This window comes from Camelus ferus, chromosome 7, assembly GCF_009834535.1.
Source record: "Camelus ferus isolate YT-003-E chromosome 7, BCGSAC_Cfer_1.0, whole genome shotgun sequence".
Taxonomy (NCBI): Eukaryota; Metazoa; Chordata; class Mammalia; order Artiodactyla; family Camelidae; genus Camelus; species Camelus ferus.
Genome location: NC_045702.1, coordinates 58,390,796 through 58,415,576, shown reverse-complemented (window position 1 = coordinate 58,415,576; position 24,781 = coordinate 58,390,796). Strand labels below are relative to the sequence as shown.

At 36.4% G+C, this 24,781-nt stretch overlaps 1 protein-coding gene across 5 annotated transcripts in view; it reads left to right on the top strand.

Annotated features, from left to right (window-relative positions):
- The window catches only part of C1GALT1 (core 1 synthase, glycoprotein-N-acetylgalactosamine 3-beta-galactosyltransferase 1), a 38,512-nt gene extending 15,628 nt beyond the window's left edge, over positions 1-22,884 (top strand). For 2 of the 5 annotated variants that reach the window (XM_032483964.1, XM_006182569.3), the window contains exons 3-4: positions 2,881-3,548; positions 9,271-15,824. In XM_032483964.1, coding sequence (XP_032339855.1) covers positions 2,881-3,548; positions 9,271-9,489 — 887 coding nt within the window. In that variant the 3' untranslated portion in view covers positions 9,490-15,824. Of the gene's footprint in view, positions 1-2,880; positions 3,549-9,270; positions 15,825-21,409 lie in introns of those variants that run through there. The other 3 variants (XR_004321526.1, XR_001365721.2, XM_014557507.2) reach the window with 3 other exon arrangements.
- Positions 22,885-24,781: the final 1,897 nt, after the last annotated feature.

The following is a 24,781-nucleotide window of genomic DNA, read 5'->3' as shown; positions in this document are numbered from 1 at the left end:
TGTGATGTTATTGGCCCCCATAACTTTAGTTTCCACCTGTTTCTTACTGTCTTTACCTTAGCCCAATTCCAGATACTAGGAGAAGACATTCACAATTCAAAAATCTCTGCAAATTGTGATATATTTGATAGAAAAGAATATAGCAACTTGATAATCATTGAAATTCTGGGATGCAGAAGGTCCCCCATTAAAAGTTGTTTCTCTTATCTTTTTGGCAGTAAATTATTTCTTTCCTACCTCTCAAGCTGAGGTTGAGGGGCGAGGTATCACATCCTGGTTGAGTTTTATGAACTAGCAAGTACATGCATACTATTATGAAGCATGTCATGTGTGTGAATGTTTATATGACAGTGACTGAGCTCTGAGCAGGTGTGCTGTTTTCTTACTAGAGAGCAGTTTAATCATTGTGCACTTGCTCTGTACCATTACCCTAGGTCTTCAATTGATCATTTGGAGCAGGCTTCTCTACTACTGTTAAGCTGTACTAGACTGGCCTCAATTGCAGGCACATATATTAGGACCTCCTTGTTCTGCTCGATGGCCCACAAAATGTGGGGTGTGCTAAAGGTCTGTTTGTATCTCTCAGACGTCACATGTGTAAATCACACTCCTTCTTTTCCTTTCTAATCCTAAAATTTGTTCTTCCTTCTATTTAATATAGTTTATTACCTTCTGTCTAAGCCAGAAACTATGCATGGTAGGTGCTATCCTTTGCTTACCAGTCAGTCCCGTTTGTCATAAATTCTAACAGTCTACTTCTTTATCATTTTCTTCTCTCAATCCATAGCACATTTGCCCTAGTTCAGATCTTCAGTTATATCCATGTACCTTCACTCAACCAAATGTCACCATGCTATTTGTCCTTTCTTCTAGTGAGCTTCTGCCCACTTAAAGACCTAATTTCTGCATCATCTCTTATTTTTCCTGGTATTGCTTTATCACTTCTTCTCTGTTCTAGCCAACTTCCCATTTCACTGTTCTGCAGTGTTTATCAGCAGCTACTTTCTTTCACCCTCAGTACATTGAACCCCTTTATACATTCCTCTAGTACAGCATCTCTTAGTGTATATCAAGTATTGGTTTGCATTCCAAGTTTCCAGAGTGACTTCTAAAGCGAGTTCTTCTGTAGCAGGACACGTGTCTTAGTCATCTTTTTATCTCCTGTGCCAGCACATGCCTACTACAAAGTAATGAATGAATGAATAACTGAAAGAATGAGAAAGACTATCAACCAGATTCCAGCAGTAGGGAGCAAGATGTCTTGCTCTATGGGAAACATATTGGGGTTCCTGCTTCCACCATCCTCCCTGTTCATCTGGGACTTGGCATATCTGTATAGCTAGGAGATTGGGCTCCTCAAGTATATGAACTGTGGATGCTCTCTGACTGAAAGGGGGATAATTTTGTCTATTTTGGATCGTGAATTCTTGATATTCAGAGGGACATGAGAATATTTCTCATGCACTGCTTTGCCCAGCCCTTCCTTCTGTTCCCTCTTAGTTAATTAACTAGAAACGTATGCCAACAGTTGTTAATTTTCCACAGGACTGAGCTTTTGTAACTCACTGGTTGACCTTAACTTTAAGGGTATGCTTCCTCAGGATTCTGCCTAGAGCATTGCTGTACAAAGTGTGGTTTTGCAGACTCACACTGGTCCACAACTGACTAAGTATTGAAATTGGAATTAAACAGTTAGAAACCTTTGTGGTAATTTAACAGTAATTGTGTATAATCTAAAAACAAAAACTTAGGGATTATATTTTATATTTCTCTTTTACATTTTATTTTATTAGTAATTCATTTTTAGCATATTTACACAAATATAGGTCTCTACTGGAAATAAAAATTGGTCCTTCACAAAGCGCTGATCTAGAATCTCATAGTTGGACTCTTCCTCTAGACCAGTGTTACTCAAAATGTAGTCCTAGCCTGACAGCCTGTGAATTGTTGGCTTCCTATCTGCAGCCTGATAAGGACCTTACACCAGGATGTAACTCAGTTAAGCTCACTGCTTAGCTAAGTGGGCTTTTTGGTGGGTGTAAGACGACTTCCCCAGTGAAAGAATTAATATGTTGCTTTATATTCTAGCGTAAGCTCCCTATTTCCTTGAAAATCAGTATTTTGAAAAACACTGCTCTAGACAGTCTTGAAAATACCACCTCTACCTGTTCGGTTTCTCACTAGTGGATTTCATTTTGGAATGAAGTATGTTATTATGAGAAGTAATCTCAACTCTATGTTAACTCCTTTTCTTTGAACTGTGGTAGTCATGGAAACCTTTTCAAAACCACCTTTTCGTAACTATAGAAATTCACAACACTGGACCCTTGCGGACTCCATAATGAAATGCTGCTTCATCAGCTTGTCCTTCCTGCCCTTCAGAAGCTCATTCAGAGAAGTGAGAAATTCCTGTCAATGTTCTACTGAGAACCAGTTGAATCTTACTTTGTAGAACATAGTGAAAAGCAGAGACTATATGAGGCAGTGCTTAATATGTGTACGAATCCCCAGCAGAACTTGTTAAAAGGCAGATTTTGATTCAGTAGGTCTAGGGTGGGGCCTAAGATACATTGCTGACAAACTCCCAGGTAATGCTGATGCTGTTGGTCAGTGAACCACAGTTCAGACAGTAAAAATTTAAGTCATAGTGACAACTCTTGTTAGCTCCAGTAATCTGGATAAGATTGACATGAAACTAATAAATCACAATGTCAGTTCACATTAGATTAAGTTTTCCTTTCTCAGCTAAATCACTGATGGTAGAGAGGTATATAGGAGGGAAGGTCTTTGAAATTGTTTAAGAAAATGTCTTCTTTTTATATAATTAATTTGGGTTTTACATCTATGTAAATATAACTTTAAAAAATTTCTGTTTAACAGATGAGAACACAGACATCGCTGAATACCTCTATCAGAAGGTTAAAATTCTTTGCTGGGTAATGACAGGGCCTCAAAATCTAGAGAAAAAGGCCAAGCACGTCAAAGCTACATGGGCCCAGCGTTGTAATAAAGTATTGTTTATGAGTTCAGAAGAAAATAAAGACTTCCCTGCTGTGGGATTAAAAACCAGAGAAGGCAGAGACCAGCTATACTGGAAAACAATTAAAGCTTTTCAGTATGTTCATGAGCATTATTTAGAAGATGCTGATTGGTTTATGAAAGCAGATGATGATACATATGTTATACTAGATAACTTGAGATGGCTTCTCTCAAAATACAACCCTGAAGAACCCATTTACTTTGGGAGAAGATTTAAGCCCTATGTAAAGCAGGGCTACATGAGTGGAGGAGCAGGATATGTACTGAGCAAAGAAGCCTTGAAGAGATTTGTTAATGCATTTAAAACAGATGAATGTACACATAGTTCCTCCATTGAAGATTTAGCACTGGGGAGATGCATGGAAATTATAAATGTAGAAGCAGGAGATTCCAGAGATACCACTGGAAAAGAAACTTTTCATCCCTTTGTACCAGAACACCACTTGATCAAGGGCTATCTGCCTAAAACCTTTTGGTACTGGAATTATAACTATTATCCTCCTGTAGAGGTAAGTTTAGAATTTTTATTACTGTATAAATACTTAGACTGACTTTTACTTACTTAAAAAAAAACTAGCTAATAATGTGTATCTTTCTTTAGTATCAATAACAGGATCTCACTTAGTTTTTTTTTTTTTTTTAAATGGCAGTTAATGACAGACTAGATGAGAACAGACGTATCAGGAATAGTAATTCAACAAATTTTGGTACTACTATATGCCAGGCACTAAGAATATAGCAGCAAATACGGTGGCCAAGTTCCACTTCTCATGAGCCTTACATTCTGGTCAAGGGGACTACAATAAACAGGCAGACTAGACAAGATACAGTAGGATTTTAGGTAGCAGCAAGTACTGAAGAAAAGTAAAGCCAGGAAAGAGGATGGAGAGTGACCCAGAGTGGAATGGGGTTCTCTAGTTTGGGCGATTAAGGAAGGCCTCACTAAATGGTGACTTTTGAATGAACAGAAACCTGAGTAAGGTCAGAGAGCAGGCTGTGAGAAGATCTGGGTAAAGAGCCCTCTAGTCTTCAGGAACCACGCATGAGAAGACTCTGAGGTTCAGAAAGAGCTAGGTTCAAATCCTGCTCTCCCACTTGATAGGTGGACAGAATTTGCCTAACTTCTGAGCCTAATTTTCCTCATTTGTACGGTGGACTGGTTTAGCTGTCTCATTCAGTGGTAATTTTGGTGTAGTACAGTGCCTGTCACACAGTAAGCACCTTACAAATCCCAGCTCTCACTTGACACCTTAGCTTACATTCCTGAGAATTTTATCTGAAATACATTATTTTATTAAATACTTCAGATGTATAGCTAAATATGTGAGGATATAATATTTTGTACCCACCAACCAGCTTTACCAAATACTAATCTTTTGCCACATTTGCTTCAGTTTTTTTTTAAAGAAAAAGGTAGATAGTTGAATCCTGTGTACCCTCCTCAATCCACTTCTCTTACCTCCTTCCTCATGAGTTTAGTACTTATCATTACTACGCATGTTTTTACATTTTTCCTACATGTTTGTCCGTAAATAATATATAGTATATTGTTTTGCAGGTTTTTAAAGGAGTAGAACTATACCATATGTATCCTTGAACACTTGCTTTTTTACACATTAAAATTTATCAACATTAATATATGTATCTGCTTCATTAATTTAGACCACTGTGTAATAATCTATTAATATATGAGTATGCTGTAACATATCCGTTCTCCTGCTGGTATATATTTAGTAGGTTGTTGCCAGTTTTTCACTATTATGAGCATTGCAGCAGTGAAGACTATAGGCCAGGAATCATGAAATCTAGCTTTTAGATTCACTTCTCTTGTTGATTAATAATGTCTTTAGGCAATTCACTGGTGCTCTTTGCCTTCTTTTCTGTGGCCCTAAGATAGAAATAATATGTTTTATGCTACCATTCTCTTCTTCACAAGCCAGTGTTTTCAAATCACCATCTAGGGTAGTGGTTCTCAAACCGGGGGCTTTTTTGCCTCCTAGAGGACATTTGGCAAAGTTTGGAGACCTTTTTGTTTGTTAACTAAGAAGTTGCTATTGGCATCTAATGGGTAAACCCCCTAGATACTGATAATTCCACAATGCTCAGGACAGTCCCCAACAGTGAAGAATTATCCAGCCCAAAATGTCAATAGCACTGAGGTTTCAAAACCTTGACCTAGAACACCTGAACCAAGCTTTAAGTTACCAGCTTTAACAGGAAATTTTGAAGCAAATCACTATTGTTTCAGCTGGCAATGACCAGTGTGTTCTTGGTACTTATACAAAAATGATAGCTAATCCTTATGGTAATCCTGTGTTTAATAGATGACAAAACTGAGGCTCAGGGAAGTCAAGTAACTTGCCTACCCTGACAAGTAGTTTAGGTAGTACTGCAAACCCACTCTCATTCTAAAAGTTCTTATTATTTCCATCATGAGCCCTCCTCTGTGATTAATGTGATGTGTGCCCCACCAAAGGAGGGTAGGGGATGTGTTAGAGTAAACATTCTGTTGGGATAAAATTCCATTTTAATAAATAAACGTTTTAAAGTTCAGTTTTATGTAATGAGGTTATTTGAAACTGTGTGCTAGCATTTTATTGCTATTATAAATGCAAGAATTTCCTAAACTGTAGAACAGATACATTCCCAAGTCTGCCTTTTGATAGTCTATTTTCGTTTTGTTTTAGTGAGATACTATTTTAGATGCTTTTTTAGTGTAAACTTTTCTTAAACCATTCCAAGATTACTTGACCTCTTTTCTTAATTCTGCACCCCTTCCCATACAAAAATGTACCCAGACTCAAGAACATTACAGATGCAAATAACAAATATATCTAAATGCATGTAAGATTTTACTTAGATTATCTGATATTGGGTACACATAACAGTAATAGCAAAGGGATATAATAACAAGTAATTATACTTTGTAACAAGTAAAATATCCTACTTTCCCTTTAAGTGTACTGCCCACAATTCCCACCTACAAATAGGGTATACCTTAGAATATACCTTATATTAACAAAATCAATATTTCTACGGTACATATTTTATTTAAATTGTAGTGGCTTTTTAAATGGATGGAAAAATTTATGTTCTTCCTATAAAGATGTGTGAGTTATATTAAAGACTCTACAACAAACTTGCAAGTACCAAAATTGACCCAACTTTCTCATATTGCCTCTTCTCTCTCAGGAGGTTCTGTATAAATCCAGTGTGAAATCAAACTTCTGTTATTACTCATCATTTATTAAATTTTCTTCTCTCTAAGGGAGTTGCTGTTTTCAAAGCCATCCCAAATCTCATACATACACTTTTTCTGTATAGTCATCACTAAAAATACAGTGTACAAAAATTTTATCTAGCAGATGAGGGTGTGAAACATTCTAATTGATCAAAGAATTATATTCTTAAGTTGGTTGTTCAGAACTAACTCTTCATACAGTTCCCTTCTCACTTCCCTAGAAGTGAGTCTGTTCCATAGGGATAAAGTCTTTTCCCCAGGACTATGGTCTGTTCTCTAGCAACAGATGTTTCACCAGAGAATTTGCAAACTGTCTTGATACAGTGGATTTAAAATATAGTGGATTTTAAAATGTTTATATATATATATATATATTTATCTCCATCCCTCTATTTGTGAAATTACCTTTTTGTATGTCAGAAATGATCAAATATGGTTTATTATATTAATCCTTCAGTTTATTATTTATATTAACTCTAATCCATTTGAAACTTACTAGTATATTGGTGACATAGAGAATGCCTGATTTTTCCAAATTGTTAACTAATTCTTCTACTGCCATTTATTAACTGAGTCTTATTTTCATTGCTTATTTAAACATGCTTCCATTATTTATCATTCACTATAGCATTACTTGTAGTTGGATCAGTATCTGGGATTTCAGTTCTGTTCTCTTGTTCTGTTCGGTTTTGGCTCAGCACCATACTGTTTTGAACCTTGTAGCTTTACAATTTTTTTGTGTTATTAGTCTAAAAGTATGTATTCCTCTCCTTTTTTTTTTTTTTCTCTCTTTTCCTTTAAAAATTTCTTTTGGCAACTCTCATGTCTTTATCATTGTGATAAAGATTTATTAATTTAGGGACAGTGGACACCTTTGCCCAGGATTTTTTAAGTTGCCTTTTAGGTGCATTAGTAAAGTTTTATACTTTTCTTCAAATAGATCTTTATTTCTTCTTAAGTATCTCCCTAGGTTTTTAATGTTTTTGTTACCCTTCTTCTTGGGCTTTTTCTTAAAACTTTTTAACTGGTATATATATATATGAAAGCTGTTTTTTTTAAAAAACGTCTTTAAAATCTGGCTCCATTCCTGGATTTTTTTATTTCTGATGATTTTTCACTCAACTTTCTTGAATTTTGGAGGTAACCATATGAAAAGAACTAGGTATTTTGTTTCTAATAATTATTGCTTTTTCTTTTATTGCCTATAAAGCTTAATAATAACACTATCTTGGCCATTCAGTAAAAAAAAGAAAAAAAGAAAAAAACCAGCCCAATAGAGTATAACATAAATGCAGTAAATCTTATCAAAAATGTTATTGCAATATTTCAGAGTTATATAAAATTGCTTCCAGAGAGGATCAATAACTTATTATCAGCTACCCTTGTTCTGCACTGGTGACTGTAGTAGCCACTAACCACATAGGACACGGAGTGCTTGAAATGTGGCTAACCAAATTGAGATATGCTCAGCTATAAAAGTCATACGTGATTTCAAGGACTTATCACAAATAAAAGGAATGATTTCATTAATAATTTTAAAAATATTGATCACTATTGAAATATTAAGAGAGTAATATGGATTTATTCAGTTAAATTATATTCAAATTACTTTCATCTATTTCTTTTTACTTTTTAAACAATGGCTACTGCATTATCTGGCTTACATTCATCTGTTGGACAGAAATGGTGTGATAATCACAAGTTGACTTATCTGTTTACTTTTCATATTTATTCCTATTCTTAACTTCCCTAATGATGTAAAAGTAGGCACCAGATAATTTTACAGTATCTGCATGGTTGTCCAAGAAACCCATCTATCCGGTGTTATTTTCAAAGGAAGGTCAGAGACAAGACCAGAGAAAATACAATGAACAATTTCTTAATAATTTTTACTGCATTATAAGCTACATACTTCCAAACATGAATTACTAAATGTTCGGTTTGATAGGGCAGTATGAATCTTCTCTGGGAACTTACCAGACTATCTTTCTCCCTAGGTCCTTGCAAAGACATTAGGTAGAGTCTTAAGTTTTGTTGGAGTCAACTGAATGAAACAGTCTCCAGATACCAATTCTGTCCCTAAAATGACCTTGTGACTACTTAATTCTGGGACTAGTTTTTTAAATTTCTATTTTCTTTATTTTCATTCCTCTTTGTTTGTTTATTGTATTTTTGTGATTTTGGTTTTATCTTGTTTTAAATCTGCTCTCATACCAATTCTGTCACGAATCCATGAGAAATATATAACTGAACAAAGGTTTAACTCTGACCTCCTTACTGAGAGCCACCTGAACGTGATTATGTTGTCAGTAATAGCTAACATTTATTGAGTATGTACTGTGAGTAAAGCATGGTACCAAGCATTTTATACACATCCTCTCCTTTAAGTAACCATCTTTTGAAGATGGGGAAATTGAAGCTTATAGAGATTAAATAACTTGCTCAAGATTATACACTGGTAGGCAAAATTTGGACTCAAACTGAGGTGTGACTCAGCATTTCCTCTCTTAAATACTATACTGTTTGGGTTGATGTATAGATGAAGTATTAGGTTGCAGACACATAATGGGCAAGGCTTTGTAGTTATTTAATGTTCCAAAGGTGTCTTTCTGAGGCTGAGCCAAGCAAAACTTCATAGAAAATTATGAAGAGAAAGCAGAAGTTGGAGAAATAGAGCTTAATCCTTTGTCTAGCTGCCATTTCATTTGAAGAAGTCTCAGGATTTTTTTCTGCTAAAACACTGTAGGGTATGAGAGAATATTATTTCAGTTAGATATACTTTAGCAATTTCACATTTAATTTTAAATCAGTGGGAACTCTGAAAACTCTTGGTTTTTTTCACAGGTCTAATAAATTATGTGCCTCTGCTTTACTTTGCTAGCTTTAATGCTTGGACTCTATTAAAATTGGTGTTCCTTTATCAGTATGTGAATATTGTATGTTTATAGTGTGCTATTTATTAATAATACCTGTTTCCTCTACTTTTTTAGGGTCCTGGTTGCTGTTCTGACCTTGCAGTTTCTTTTCACTATGTTGATCCTACAACTATGTATGAGTTAGAATACCTCGTTTATCATCTTCGTCCATATGGTTATTTATACAGATATCAACCTGCCTTACCTGAGAATATGCTAAAGGAAATAAGTCAAGTGTACAAACATGAAGATCCAAAAGTAAAACGGGAGCCCTCGAAAGAGAAACATACATGAACATAGGTAAAATGTCTAGCATTGCACTGAAGAACTTTTTGCGTTTCTTATATAGAACACTGGAATCCCAGTGAGGAATTCTTTTGAAGTGAACATTCCATATTAGAAATTTTTCATATGACTGATGTAAACTGAAGCTTTAAGTGAGCTGTGAAGTCTGTTAAAGTGTGTTTTGATACAGTTATATATATATATATATATATATATATATATATATTTCATATATATATATATGAAAAACTTGTGTTTTTAAAATGGTGGCCAGGCAGAGGGACTAGAAAAGATTTTGTTGGTTGTTCCTGACCACATGTATTGCTTTCACTGAGAAACTTAAATAATTAAATTTGCTAAAACTACACTGCACCCTGTTAGTAACACACACACACACACACACACACACACACGCACACGATGCTAAACAGATCTGCCTTAAAGAAAATTTTAGAAGGAAATATTATTGCTCAGTGTTGTTTATAAACTCAAGACATGAGTTTATATTTGCAGTATGATATAAATGAACCAAACTCCACCTCCCCCAAAACACTTGCAGTTTTTTGTCTAATGAAAATTTTGCTGTGACTATAATTGGCAGTATTTCCTCCAGAAGGTAGAGTGAGAATAGCACTTGTCCTAAAGTGCATTAATAAAACCACATTTTGAAGTTATCATCGGCCTTGACTGTATTATATACTTGGTTCTAATTGGTAGTTAACCTTTTACTGAGTCCCTGTTGTGTCTTTTCTAAATATGTTTAACCGTTCTTGAATACCATTCTCAACTGTTAATATTTATTTACTGAAAGCATTAATAGCATTCTATAAACATGCATTTTAAATGTTTTATTCCCAAATTTACCCATTGTTAATTATGGGTACGTAATAAATAGTAAATGTAATGCTATTTGGGGATGCTTTTCTTATATCAGTACCACTCTCAGGAATCACTAAGTGACATTTTAAATTGACTATTTAAAACTCTTTCCAGCTACATAATTATAGTTCCTTGTGTTCTCATCCTGTTGAGAGATAAGAACTTTGTTTGTGCCTTTCATAGCTTGTTTAAACCAGAGTTTTGAAATTCATTTTCAGGATCTAAAATGGCTATTAGTTACACTGGCAAAATAATTTGCAACATTTTGACCAGAGTTAATTAAAATGCAGAATGCTTAGGCAAACTCAAATATGTCAGATATTAACACCAAATACTTAATTTATGAATAACAGCCTGAATTTTGATGCTAACTTATTATTTGGGAATAATTATTTTTACCAGTGGAGCTGAATACCAGTTCAAGACTGTCATCAAAATACATTCATAAATGTTTTGTTTTAATTTTAGTGACCCTCTATTTAAAGAATTTTTGGAAGGAAGGAAAATTTTAAATTTTTGTTGTCTTTAGCAAATTATCTGAGTGTATCATAACAATTCTTTATAGACTTTCTATGAGATTATCTTAAATGTTAATAATTTACATTTCTCTTATGTTTATCATTATGCTAATTTTATGTGGCTCTCATGCCACTGATCTGCTGCTTAGCTAAATAGTTCATATTTATTGTGCCAAAACATGTCAAAACCATGACCTCTTTGGATGGTGTATTTGAGAGGATGTTCATCTTTGTGGCTAATTATAGATTACTCTGTCCACATAGTGAAAACTCACACCCACTTCTACGTATTAAATTGTTTTTTATTGTTATCATGGTGATACCGTCTGCCAGAATTTCAAGGTATTCATTCTGTTCTTTGAACAACTCTTCACCTTGGTGGTGATAGGAATTTATTTGCAGTCTGTATGTGCTACTTTTTTGTACTAGAAGTATAAATGGTTTACCATAAAATGCAAAAATCTTAAAATTGGCTCATAGGAAATCAACATTGTGATGCATCCTAGGGTCTGGAGTTGGACTGCCTGGGTTTAAATTCTGGCTCTATCACGAGTTTTGTAACCTTGAGCAATTTACTTGATCTCTCTGTGCCTCGTTTTCCTCATCTGTAAATTAGGGACAATGATACTACCTACCTCACAGGATTTTTATGAGGATTAATGTATGAATTTTAAGAACACTGTTTTACCCTGAGTATGGAGTGCTACGCATAGTTTTCTTAGTGTTCTACTACCTTAGAGTGTAAATACTCGTTTTAAATAAATGAAAATCTGCTTTAATCAAATCAGATATTTAAAGGAAATACTTCATACATTTCTTATAATAAGTAATAGCTAGTTTTCATTTGATGCCTACTGGATGCCAGGTAATATGCTTAGATACTCTGTGTACATTAGTGTTAATCCTCACAAATTGGATGTTATGCCTATATTATAAATGAGAAAACTGAGGCTCAGAGAATTAAAGTTATTTTTCACGGTCCCAAAACTAGTAAGTAACAGAGCTAGAATTTATACTCAAAACCTGTGTGTTCTTTCTACCACGTCAGCCTTGAGGTTAGTCATTTAGCATTATTTCCATTTTTACTCAGACATGTGACATCTGATACATTAGCCAGTAATAATCAAATTAACCAGCCAGATTGTTATAGTGATTCTCAAATTGTGGTTCTTACATTCTTGCCTGAGAGCTTGTTAAAATGCAGATTTCAAGACCCCAATCCCAGAAATTCTGATTGTAGCATGAGGCCCAGGAGTATGCATTCTTGCCAGACGCCCTTGAGCATTGATTCTCAAAGTATAGTCCCAACCAGCAGTACTAACATCACCTGGGGACTTGGTAATACCTCCTTCCCTGGGCCTTACCCCAGACTTTCTGAATCAGAAACCATAGCGGTAGAGGCTAGCCCTCAAGGTGAGTCTTATTCATGTAGTCCCCTAAAACCAGGTGACTCTGATGCAAATGATCCTTGGAACATGCTGAGGATTACTGCCCCATAAGTAAGGTGTCTTTCAAAGATTTGGATAAAGCATATTTTAAATCATTGTAGTTCAAGCTCACAGTGTATTAAATGTAAAAGACTTAAGATATTTAAAGGGTCAGTGGATCATTCATTTTGGCAAAGCTCTTTAACTCCTTCATAGTGACTAATACCAGAGCTCACATTAAAGTATGAAGTTTAGTAATTTCATATTGTGGCAGGAAATGTTCAAGTACTAGTAAGTACATATTAATTCAGTAAGAGCATACCTAAATGAATGCATCAAAAATGCCCACAAGTATTAGTAAAAAATTTTAAACAGAGGTAGCAAAGTACTATGTTATAATATGCAGAATGTTTTTCTGCTAATTCATACTATCAAAATTTCATCACTTTTAAGAATCAGTTGACTGTCCTATATGACCTAATAAAGCAAAAAACTCTCCAAATATTTGATAGAGCACATAAAACCAGATTTCATGATGATAAAGACTTACTGTCCTTTAAATTAAGATTTTTATCATCTGGGTAAATGATTTTCATGTGGTCTCAAAATATAAGGCTTTTACTATCTTATGTTCTCCAATAACAGTATATTTGTGTTTTCAAGTGAGAAGTTCATAAATGATACAAAGCAGATTTTGTCCCAGAATTCAATTATTTGTTTTCAAATACCTTAACCTTTGGAGATTTTGTTACTGTAAGAAGATTTGAAAATAAATCACAGACCAGTTTTTAAATATTTTTAAAAAAAACATGGTAATTGGATTTGAGCATAAAATTTGCTAACTGGTTATTTTCATAATTGTTTGAGTATTAATTTTTCACTTCCTTGAGCCTGTCATACTATGTTACTACCAGACTGAGGCTTGAAATATCCCTCACTTGATTGATTAGATCAAGTCTGCCCTTTTATTTCTTTAGAGTATTCTTTGACAGTTTCTGCTTCTTTGTATTTATAGCCCATCTTTATTTCCTTGATTGCTAATTTCCATTTTCTAACTACTCTTAATGCTGCCTCTCACAAGGTTAATTTGGCTGTTATTAGTAATTAGAGTGTGTATGTATCACTTACTGGTAATTTTATACCTATTAACTTTAGGTTTCCCTATGAGATTGGAAGTAAAAATCTGTCTTAAGAATAAAGCCTGCTGGCTCTCAGGATACTTGCCCTACTGAAAAATCTACAATTTTAAACTAATTCTACATACACAGTTATTAAATAAAGTTATTTGTATTCGACCACTCCCCCTCTTCCCCTTTTTTCAAAACAAAAAAACCTCATTTGCCTCATTTCTCTACTTATTTATGGTAGGCTTGACAGAGCATACTTAAAAAATCTGGAGAACAACCTGTGGTTTATTTTATGCTAAATGTAACCTCTATTGATTTAAAAAAATGACTTATGTTTATATATTGGAGTTGAAATAGAAATTTTAATACAGATTACAGTAAGATATTTTTTAATTCTCTTTAGAGAAACCAACTCTAAAACTAGTTTTAGAATTGAATAGTACTCTATTTCAACCCCTTTACCTCTCTAGTTTTTAGTTTATATCAATTAAGTTTAAATAACTTTGCAGGGCCCTGCAAATTAATAATCCATATAAAGTATATTATTAGAGGGAACTAATCTTACTGCTAAGCAGTGTGTTATATTACACAGTGAATGTTTGTGTTTTGGAATTTTAAAATTATGTAAGGTGATAGTATCATGAATGGCCTAAAAATGTCTGGTGACTTGCTTATTTTAAGTGATCACCAGTAAGTCAGAAAAATGTATTTTTAAATGTTTTTTAAAGTGCCTTTTGAACATTTTTAAACAATGGATTTAAGCAACTGCATAAAATAAATTACCATGTTTAAAGCTGTTTTATCTGATTATTTTTAACTGATGTAAAAGTTGCGGGAAAAACATTGTCTTTAATGAGTAATTTAGAGGTTATTTTACTAAAAATATTAAATTGTTTTCCCATCAAAATTCTTCAGTTTAAACAGGCTTAAATAATTTTTTACTGCAGTATGTATTGTTTTTCTATAAAGCAGCAAAATATTCCACCTCTGATTTGAAATAATGTACCTTAAAAAATAGAAATACACATGCTGTAGTCCAGGTAAGTGTGTTTCTGTGCATGTAGGTAATAATTGTGTCCAGCATCTCGTAGAAATACAGTAATGAGCAAGATAAACAGGATTCTTGTTCTCATAGAGCCTTATTCTACAGCTAGACAATAAACAAGTTAATAGATGAAGGAACAAGTTATTTCAGAGAGTAGTGTTAGGAAAATAAACAGCTGTATGGGTAGAGCAGTGTTCTGGGTGGAGCGTCAGGGAAGACCTCTGAAGAGGTAATGTTTGAGATGAACTGAATGACAGGCATTTTATATACTTCAAAAGTTATTTAAATCTATGAAATTCTTTGCTGCTACTATGTAAAAAATAGTATTTCCCATCTTTGCTTAATCGTGATCTCGACATATATGAAGGCTCACTGAAATGTGATCTGTAGGCCAAAAATGTTGTGGTTTTAGGCATATTTCATCCAGAGCTCAGGTCTCTTGATGTTAGGTCAGTCTGGGACTTCTGGGATATAAATAAAAATTGACCTACCTCTTCCTAAGCAAACTACTACAAATGTTCATAAGGCCCCTAGACCTAGCCTGTCTGCCTCAATTTTCAGTAACGTTCTACCCTGTATGTTCCTTATTAGTGCACATGTACATATATGTATGTGGACATACACATGTATATGCATGTATATGCATACACTGTGATTTGGATTAAGCAGCTTTAGAAAAGCTGAGGAGATAAATGCCACTTTGTGTTGATGTAGTAGCAGAAGTGTACAAGTTAACATTCAGAAAGCCACATGTTTTCCAATTAGTTGTATTTAGTTGTACTGCTAATTAAATAAATCAAAAAAGAGATTTATTTACCCAAATACATACAGATTTACTACCTATTTTAAGTTTTCCAAAGGTATGGTCCTGGAAGGAATACAAGATTATTGTTGAATTTATCTTCTTGCTAAAGGAAAGGGCTCTACCTCAAACATATGTTACATCAGATCTAATAATGCTGACAATATAGATTGTGCAAATAGAAATTCCTTTAGTGTTTAACTGAAACTGAATGAACATTGAATAATGAGTTGATGAAGTTCAGCAACACTGACATTCTTCAGATAAATCTGTATTAATAAAACATGGAAGTAAACTTTGTTTTGCCATAAATTTGATTTGTTGCTAATTAATGAATTTAGCATGGCTTCCTGGAGCTTTAACTACTGTAATTCGTAAAACTATCTTTGTGTTCATTATTTCTTCTGCCAAAAGAACCACCAGTTGTTTGTGCCAGTATTTCTTATATTCTCTTATTGATACTTCTTTCCAGGACTGAAAATTTGTTCAGGGCATTTACACCTTTTTCCCCTGTATGTTGAATACACCTACTTACTTTGCAAGAATGAAATACACATTGTCTCTCTTTTTTTTGTCTGCTGAGATTCAGTCTTAGGACTTCAGCTATTTGGGTTTTCTAAGGAATGTCTAGATGGACAATTAACAGTACCTCCTTATTTGTAGAACTGATAGGTGATGTGTCATCATAGAACTAATTTAAGTGCAGCATCAGTCTTAACACCTAATTGTTTTGATTTTTGTCAGCTTCAAATCTTTTTTCATAGAGCTCAATCTATACTATATTGCCTTTCCTCCTATTCCTGTAACACTAGAATCATATTCCTGGTAGCATTTAGGTTGAATTTCACTTTCTATTAATTTTGTTGTTGTTAGATTGTAGAGAAATGGTGATTAAAATCTAGAAAGTAGTTTGAAAGAGAAGTAACTTTCATCTTTTTCTTTAGTTTTATACAAGGCTGTCTACCTTGTAATCTGCACTGTTCAGTCAAGTGTGTACGTGCATGTGTGTGAGAGACAGGAATAGAAATGGTTATTTTAATAATGAATTTTTTTCTTTAAAATACTAAAACTTGCTTTTTCGTGCTGATTAGGCTTATGTAATAAGTAATTTTATTTGATGAAAGTATACGCTTAGAATAATTGGGCGTTAGGGGCAGGGTATATAGCTCAGTGGTAGAGCGCATGCTTATTTAGCATGCGTGAGATCCTGGGTTCAATCCCTAGTCCCTCTGTTAAAAATAGATAAATCTAATTACGTCCCCACCCCCAAATTTTTTTTAAAAAGACTAATTGAGCATAGAAATGATTTATTGTTCATAAAAATTAAATGGTCTATTTGTAAAAATTAAAAAAAAAGCCTGCTTGCCTGGTTGAATTGTCCCTCACTTCTTGCCTTTGTACTTCTGACTCTGAACTTTCCCTTCTTTTCTTCTGTCATCCCATGTCTTTTCTTTTTTCCCTTTTCTTCCCATTGACAGCAATTCTTTTGTTTCTTTAGATTTTTTTACTGCCCCATTTTCTATTGGCAGATGTATTTTAAAGATTTTTTAAAAAATCATATTTCTTTTGTGAATTTGAACTCCCTTTCACCAGCTGAAGAAACTTTCCTAGATTTAACTGAAAGAAGGAAGATTCAGGACTCAGAGAGTACATGCCAGCAAAATCCTAGAATTTCCTCTTCCCTATGAAAATGTTCCCATCTAGAACCAACCCAACAAAAATATGAGTGCATTTTTTAAAATACTTGAAAATCAGTGAGAATCTGCCTTATTTTTAACCCCAAATAGGTATCGTCTTGTCTGGCAAAAGTGGTGCATGAGGTTTTGAATGGCACTCATTGTGCAGAGGTAACTCTTAGGAACAGAATCCCAAGTATTTTTTACTTTATTTGAAACAATAAGGCAGAGGATTCTCTGGTTGGCGATTGCCTGCTTCTCTGGGCACTGTCATCTTGTGCTGCGACTCTGTCCTACCATTGCGTTTGGCCCTGAGGAAGGGACTTGTCTTTTCCCCTATTACCACAGCACAGCAGAGCCCAGATGTTTCTGAATGTTCCAGAGTAACAGAAGAAAAAGTCCAGAGAATAATTTATGAGAGCTGCCCAGACCCAGTGGGATCTTCTTGCCATCCCCACCCCACCAAGCTGCTTTTCCTTGCCACCTGTTTGCAAGGCACCAGAGGGAGCTGAGGCACCCCCACGAGAAGCATTCCAGATACCACCTTATCTTTAGAGTCTCAGCCAAGTTGATATCTACCCTCTGAAAAATGAGGAAGATTTCCCCTCACCCCAGTGTAAAGCTCTCACTCCACTTCCTGCTGGAGGACTGACCCCTCCCCTGGGAAACAGACATTAAAAACATTCACTCTCTTCAGAGGAAATCCCATCCTTACCCAGAGGACTGTGGTCTGGATTTGTGGCCCCAATAAGAAAATTATTATACATAATAATCTGACATCAATATGTTTCATGAAGTCTTTTTTTGTTGTTCTTAAATCACATGTTGAGCAGCAAAAGCCAAACCCAGGCTACACCAGGCTCTTTCCTGGTCCTGTTTCATCTCACTGCATTAAAGGGTTTCACACATGTCTTAGGATCCAGTTTCAGCTGCAGTCACTTGACTATATATTACTAGACAGCCTTGAAATTTAACAGAATGTTACTTTATAATTTCATTTCTATCATGTTCCTTTTCAAAATTAGCCACTTTCAAATCAATCTTCATCCTTTTTTAAAACACCAAAATTTTAGAAGTGGAAGCAGAAAAAAAGAGTTGAGAAGTAAGTGAATCACTTGTGTTTTCTTAGTGATCCTAAATTTGACATGGGCCCAGCTATTTCTGAGATCCTTAAAGTAGTAATGACATTTATTGTTATTTTTCATCTAAAAGTTGCATTTTACAAGACTAGACCTTCTTTTCACGTTTTATTGACCTTACACTCTTAAGCTACTAAATCCTCAAACAAAATTTACCACATGGAAAACTGGTGTTCGGAGATCAGGTGACTGTGAACAAGTGAAGCAGAACTGAATGGTGAAATTTGACGAATCTGAAGCTTCAAAGCACGTCTGATCCAGTCTACTTTATGATATACTGACTTAGAGGGGGAAAGAAATGAAAAACTGCTTGGTGCTCACAAATATCAAAATCACAAATGACCTCATTTAGGGCTAATCGATTACCTCACAATATTGTAAATTAGTGCTTTAATATAGAATCTTTGCTATGTATGAAGCAGTAGTAATTTATTTGATCCCTTACTAATTCAATAGTGTTTATAAATCCTAAACTTAGAGACTGTTTTCGAAATTTGCTCTTTGATAACTCTAGATCACTGCATAGAATTATCTGAAACTCACTTACCAGAATGTCCTTTAAAAGATTTTCTTTTTTCTCCTTTGTATCTAAAATTTCTGGTATAGAATTACCCAAACTTTTTGCCATCACTAAAATTCAAGTAAGTGAAACAAGGTAAATAGAAGGTGTGAAAATGTGAGGCAGTGACTTTACCCAAAAGCACAGTTATTATCATCAGTTGGATTTTTTTTTTTAATGAAGTTTAAGAAAGTAGATTGGTTTCCTTGAACCCTTTTTCTCCAGACTCCAGCTTATGTGCTAGGATGGTAGGATGGCAATGGTTTCCTCTCTAGAATAGTTACTGTATTTCTCAGAGCTGACAGTTAAAAATTAACCTCCCCCATTGCATGGCTTGTTAAAGTTAGGAACTGCCACAGTGACTTCCTCTTTTGCCTCTCCCTCAGGTAATTCTTCCCAGGGTTCACCCCATACTGTTCTGTAAACACGAGGTCAACAAACATTTGTTTTATTCTCTTGGCTTTAATGTAAATCAAAATCACACCCAGCAGCCTGTCATGTAGTAATGCAGACATCAGATCTCCTAATAACCCTAATTCTAAGCCGGTCAGTCCACACCCTCTTTTGTGTGAGAGTGACAGAAGCAGTCTGACAAGAAACAATCCGGCTTCTGGAGCCAAGGCACACTAAAATGTAAGAAAAACTGGCATAATAGGATGATTCGCTTTAGGCCTAGAGGAGTCAGTGAACAGTAAATCTAGCCCAGACCCCCTGGACTGCGACCACAGCGCACAGATGTGTTACAATATCAGGTTTAAGTAATGAAGTCTCAATCTGAGATCTTTTTAGTTGAGCAAGTATTTATGGACGACCTACTGCAAACTTCTTGGGGAGGTACAAAGGTAAATGAGAAGTAATTCCTGCTGTCTGTGAATCTGCAATGTCATCTTTCTAGTTTTCAACTAAATATATAATTCAGTTTTCTCCAATTCTCTGTTTTTATTCTTACATCTCTTCATGTAAGATTTTCTCCTAGAAGTCATTTAATATAATGTTCATAAAATTCCAACTGGTAATTTTATTTTTTGCTCTCAGTTTATCTCTACTCTGAGATTAAGTCCAGGGTGCTGAATGGGTGAGTTGATGAATAGTAATTCCAATCAACTATGCCAGCAAACTGAAATCACATTAGGCATGTGGTTCTAACATACAAAATCAAAATTAACATATTTGCAATGTGTGCCTCTCTGAACTGTTATCTTTTGGAACTCTTTTTGACAGATGAAATTGAGACTTTAAAAAAGAAAAATTGAAGCTCCTGATGCAGTTTTAAAATCCAATAATTTTCCAGTCATATTTTATACTGCTAGATCATTTGCCCATCTTTCTCAAATTAAACACACATATGCCTGGACACACACGCACAGACACAACCACTTTGGAAACCACTGGTGAACAATCTATCCTCAGGTTTAATGGGATGTGTTAGGACGTGTTGCTCGGCCTGAAATGAGCTTGCAGGAACGTGGATGGGAAGTGCCCTTGGGAATCCACACGTATGGGAAGTAGAGGAAACAAGTTTGTGCAGAGGCATGTGGTAAACTGCAAAGCAGACCTAACAAAGGACTGAGCCAGTCCCTCAGAAACTCTGGAGCTGGGATGGCCCTTTGGTCTTGTCCTACCTGGGGCAAGGCTGCCTGGCCCTTACACACCAATACAGATATCCCCTGATTTTCAAAAGTTGCTTTCCTCCACGTTACTTTTACTAAACACCTGTTTTAGTACCTATTTTTGCTAACCCAAAGAAATCCGAAGAGGATTTTTGCTTTTACGAAAAAAGGTGAAAAGTGAAAATAGCATTCAGCTTTGGTTTTGCAGCGATCAGAGTCCTTACAGAGGCAGCACACACATGAACAGAGCAGTGAGGTGACACCACCAGGCTCCTTCCCTGGGAACTGTACTGAGATCTCAGCATCAAGCCATGATAGCTTTGAACTGTGTGAGTATCTGTGTGGTATCTTGGTGTATTTTGTGCATCTGTTAGCAGGATGTGTCCTAAGGGAACTGCTTCCTTGCATTATGCCATTTTGGCTTATGAAAGCTTTTATAGGAACGCTATACTTTCAGATAGCTGAGAAACCTGTATTTACTAGGTTACTGGATGAAGAGTGCCCAGGGAGAAGGCACGATCTTAGACAAGATAGCGCTCTTCAGCTGAGGGTAATTCCCTAAGAGGAGCTTGGCTGAGGGCCATCAGCTGCCAATACCCAGCAGCTAGGGAATAGGTGCCTCAATCTTGAAGTAGGGGAGGCTGGACCACAACCCATGTTGTCCACTAAGAATCATGGTAAAAATGAGGCAATGAAAGCTCACCTATGGCTTCCTTTTTTTGTGTTTTGTTTTGGCTTTTCAAGAGTATCCAGACGTTCCCACTCTCTCTCCTCTTTGTGCTTTGATTTTCACTGCTTTAAATTTTTCCCAATTTAAAGATTGAAAATAAAGCTAAACAGTACTTTACTGAGAACTCCTTAAATGACTCTGGACAACTACCAGGTATGCTTTGCTCCAAAGAGTACTTTTCTGAACCTGTTTGGGCTTCTGAGAAAACTCAAATTGAGTTTAGGAGGCAGGGAAGTTGGGGGCTGCCTGTACAGTGTGATTGAAATGGTCATGGAGATGCCTAGGGCCATGGGTCCTGAAGTGATCTTCATTCATAACTTCCTCTGAACCCCTGTGAGGCTTGCCTGTCTGTGTCACTCACCTGGCCCTTGGAATGCTTGTGTTGTTTATCACTTTGTGTCTAATTGGAATTCCCAGGCTTGCTGCCTGATGCCTCTGATACTTCGGGGTCACGCCAGCCTACAGTTCCTCCATGTCCTTGATGGTGCATACATGTGAAGCTGGCCTCATTCCTGCCTAATACGGGAGATAAGTTATACCTAATGGAGCTGCAATAAAAGACTGAACAGGTACTAACTCTTACCTGGAGGTTGCTAAATACCACTTGATAACAAGATTGAAGGAAGGATGAGAGTCATTGCGGTAAAGATGCCAAAGAGGGTAGCTGTGATAGGCAGAATTTCTAAAATAGTCTCCCCTCCTCAAAGATGTCCCATGCTAATCCCCAGAACCTGTGGATATGATGCGATACCACTTCCACGATACTACTGTGTTTACTTCCTTAAAATAAGGAGAGTATCTTGCATTATCAAGATGAGCCCAGTGTCATCACTGGAGCCTTTATAAATGGAGAGCTTTCTCCAACTGGACTAGAAAAGGAAGTCAGATAGATTTGAAGCATGGAAGAACTTGATACATCGTTGTTGCTTTGAAGGTAGATGGGACCACATGCAAAGAAATGTGCGTGGCCTCTAGCAGCAGAGACAACCCCAGATGACATCTAGCAAGAAAAGGGGGCCTCAGTCCTTGAGCTGCAAGGGACTGAGTTCTGCCAACAACCTCAATGAGCCTGGAAGTGTATTCTTTACCCAAGCCTCCAGATAGGAGTCCAGCCCAGCCAACTCCTTGATTTTAGCCTGAGACATTCAGCATGGAATCCAGCCTTACCTGCCTGGACCTGGAACCTACAGAACTGTGAGATTATAAACTGGTGTTGTTTTAAGCTGCTAAATTTGTGGTAACTTGTTACTGCAGCAGTAGAGACCTAATACAGTAGCTCTCTGTATCTAAAACTCTGTTTAGTTGTGTTTGTTCATTTGTTTTGTTTTTTAGATTCCACATATAAGTAAAATCATACAGTATTTTTCTTTGTCTGACTCATTTCACTTTAGCATGAGAACCTCCTGGTCTATCCTTGTTGTCACAAATGGCAAGATTTCATTCTTTTGGGGGCTGAGTAATATTCCACTGTATGTATATTCTGCATCTCTATCCATTCATGTACTGGTGAGCACTTAGGTTGCCTCCATACCTTGACTGTTGTAAATATTGCTGCACTGAACATAGGGATGCACCTCTGGCACTTTTTTAAGCTCCTTGGATGATTCTAATATAACCAGATGGTATTTGACAACTACTGGTTTAAAGTGTGTTCCAGGGACCCCTGTGTCAGAATCCCCACGGGGCTGGGGCAGACACGATTGTCTCCCTGACAGCCATCCCCTGCTTCTCCATTCACATCAGAACCCGAGTTATATGCCTAGCCTTAGGGGATAAATCAATCACAGTTGTCTCAATTTTTCACTCTAGCTACATTATCCCATTTCATTTTCTGAAATGCCTTCCTATCTCTTTGCAGCTAGAGACAACCAGTAACACAGTTTCTGACCAAAAATATATAAGGCAACTCTGCCAGGGGAGGGGAGTTCCCAGGAAAGATTTTGCTTCTGAAGGTGCACAAGCAGAGCTGTCTGGTGCCATTCATTGAGCATGGGAGTGAGATAATATGCTACAGGAAACAGCAATATCTGTGGCCGTCAGGTAAGATGTCTAAGGTGTAAAGCTAACATACTGAGGAAGTAGGACAGAAAGAGCCTGGGACTCTGACCTCATGGAGCTGCACCAACCCTGGAACTGTAATTAGGAGACTTCTTGTTATGTGAGATAATTAGGTATCTGTTGCGTATTTTGTTGCTTGCAGCTGAAAGCATTTCTGAGTATACACAGGACTACTTTAGAATGCAAATCAGGATTCCTGGTGATGGGGCCTGGGTTACTTGCATTTTTAACCACCAACCAGTTCTTTATGTACTGAAGTCTAAGTACCGCTGGCTTAAGGTCACCAATCCTGAAAATGGTAAAGCTGGCACTGGATTTTTCCACTTTAACCCTGCTGCAAATGAGCAGAAAGACATCTGCATTCCTCCTTTGTCAATCGCTCTCCCCATTAGAATGTTGGTATTAGACACATCAGAAAATATTAAGTAAAAAAATAAACTGGAGAAAACATATCTACAAGTTTTGGGTTAAAAGAAAAAACTAGTCTGTAAAATGTGTATTTGCATATAAATTGGGAAATACTGGGTCTGTGGGGAGAGGAGAAGCAGGTAGGCAAGATCGCACTCACTTTTCACAAAAATTACAAAGGACCTGCTAAGGGATAGTAGCTCCCGGGGTCTCTGAAAATGCTCACCATAATCAGTTTACACAAGTTTTCATAAATGCTACCTCCACATATCAGAACACACCCTAATAATCTAGAGGTATGTAGAGACATGATCTCTGTCTACAGAAGCTTCCAGACTTCCCATCTGGGGTGTCACATCTTCATCATGACCCCCAGAGCCATTTCTGTTTCCCATCTGGAAGTGATTCCACATGTAGAAAGCTGTATGTGAGCTCCCCAAAGAGAGCAGTCATCTCCCTTTTGTTCATTGTCCGAGCCATAGTCTAAAGCACGATACTTCGAAGATAGTAGGAGGTGTTCATCCAAAGTCAACTGAAAGATCCCAGAGACCCAGATGGTACATGCCTTCTTGGGAACTGGTGTTTTTGTGTGTGTGTGAAGTACCTATAATGTATCATCAGCTCTTTCTCTAGATAGGGCCCAAACCCTGAAAAACAAAATACATTCTAAAGGGCACAGAGCTAAGCAGCTGCGGGGCCACTTCTGTTTAAATGTATTCCCTGCCTTTCCTCCCAGGTTCAGTCCTCACAACGCCCGCATCACCCTTCTTTAAAATCAACTTCAAACACGTCGCACCTACGAATATTACATGGAACAGAGAGGTAACTATTCACCCTCAACAAATAACATTCTGCCATTTAAAAGTAAAAAAATACATATTGTGGGTTTCTCTCATAGAATTTAATGTCCTTAAGAATAATGACATACAACTCTTTTATTGTACATTTTATACAGCATAATGACATATGAAAAATTAGTATGCATTCACCATGTTCATGCATCAAAGCACAAGTGTTTAGACCCTTCTTCTCTCACCTCACTCTCCTCATAGTCCAGTTCAGTGTTTTGCCACAGGAATCAGTGTCTCACTATATGTACAAGGAGGTAAGTATGGCTGTTTGTGGTTCAGTGTTGGGTGTGAGGGATTCTGGTCCACAATGGCTAATGATCAAGAGAAAGACTTGCCTAAATTTCCTTAAAACCTGGTCAAAAGGAGCTGCTGTCTCCTTGTTGCAAATGGTCCCAGCTGTGCCCTTCCAGGACACCACTCAAGAGCCCCACTTATCAGTCTAGGATTTCTTCTGTGTGAGAGCAGGAAGACC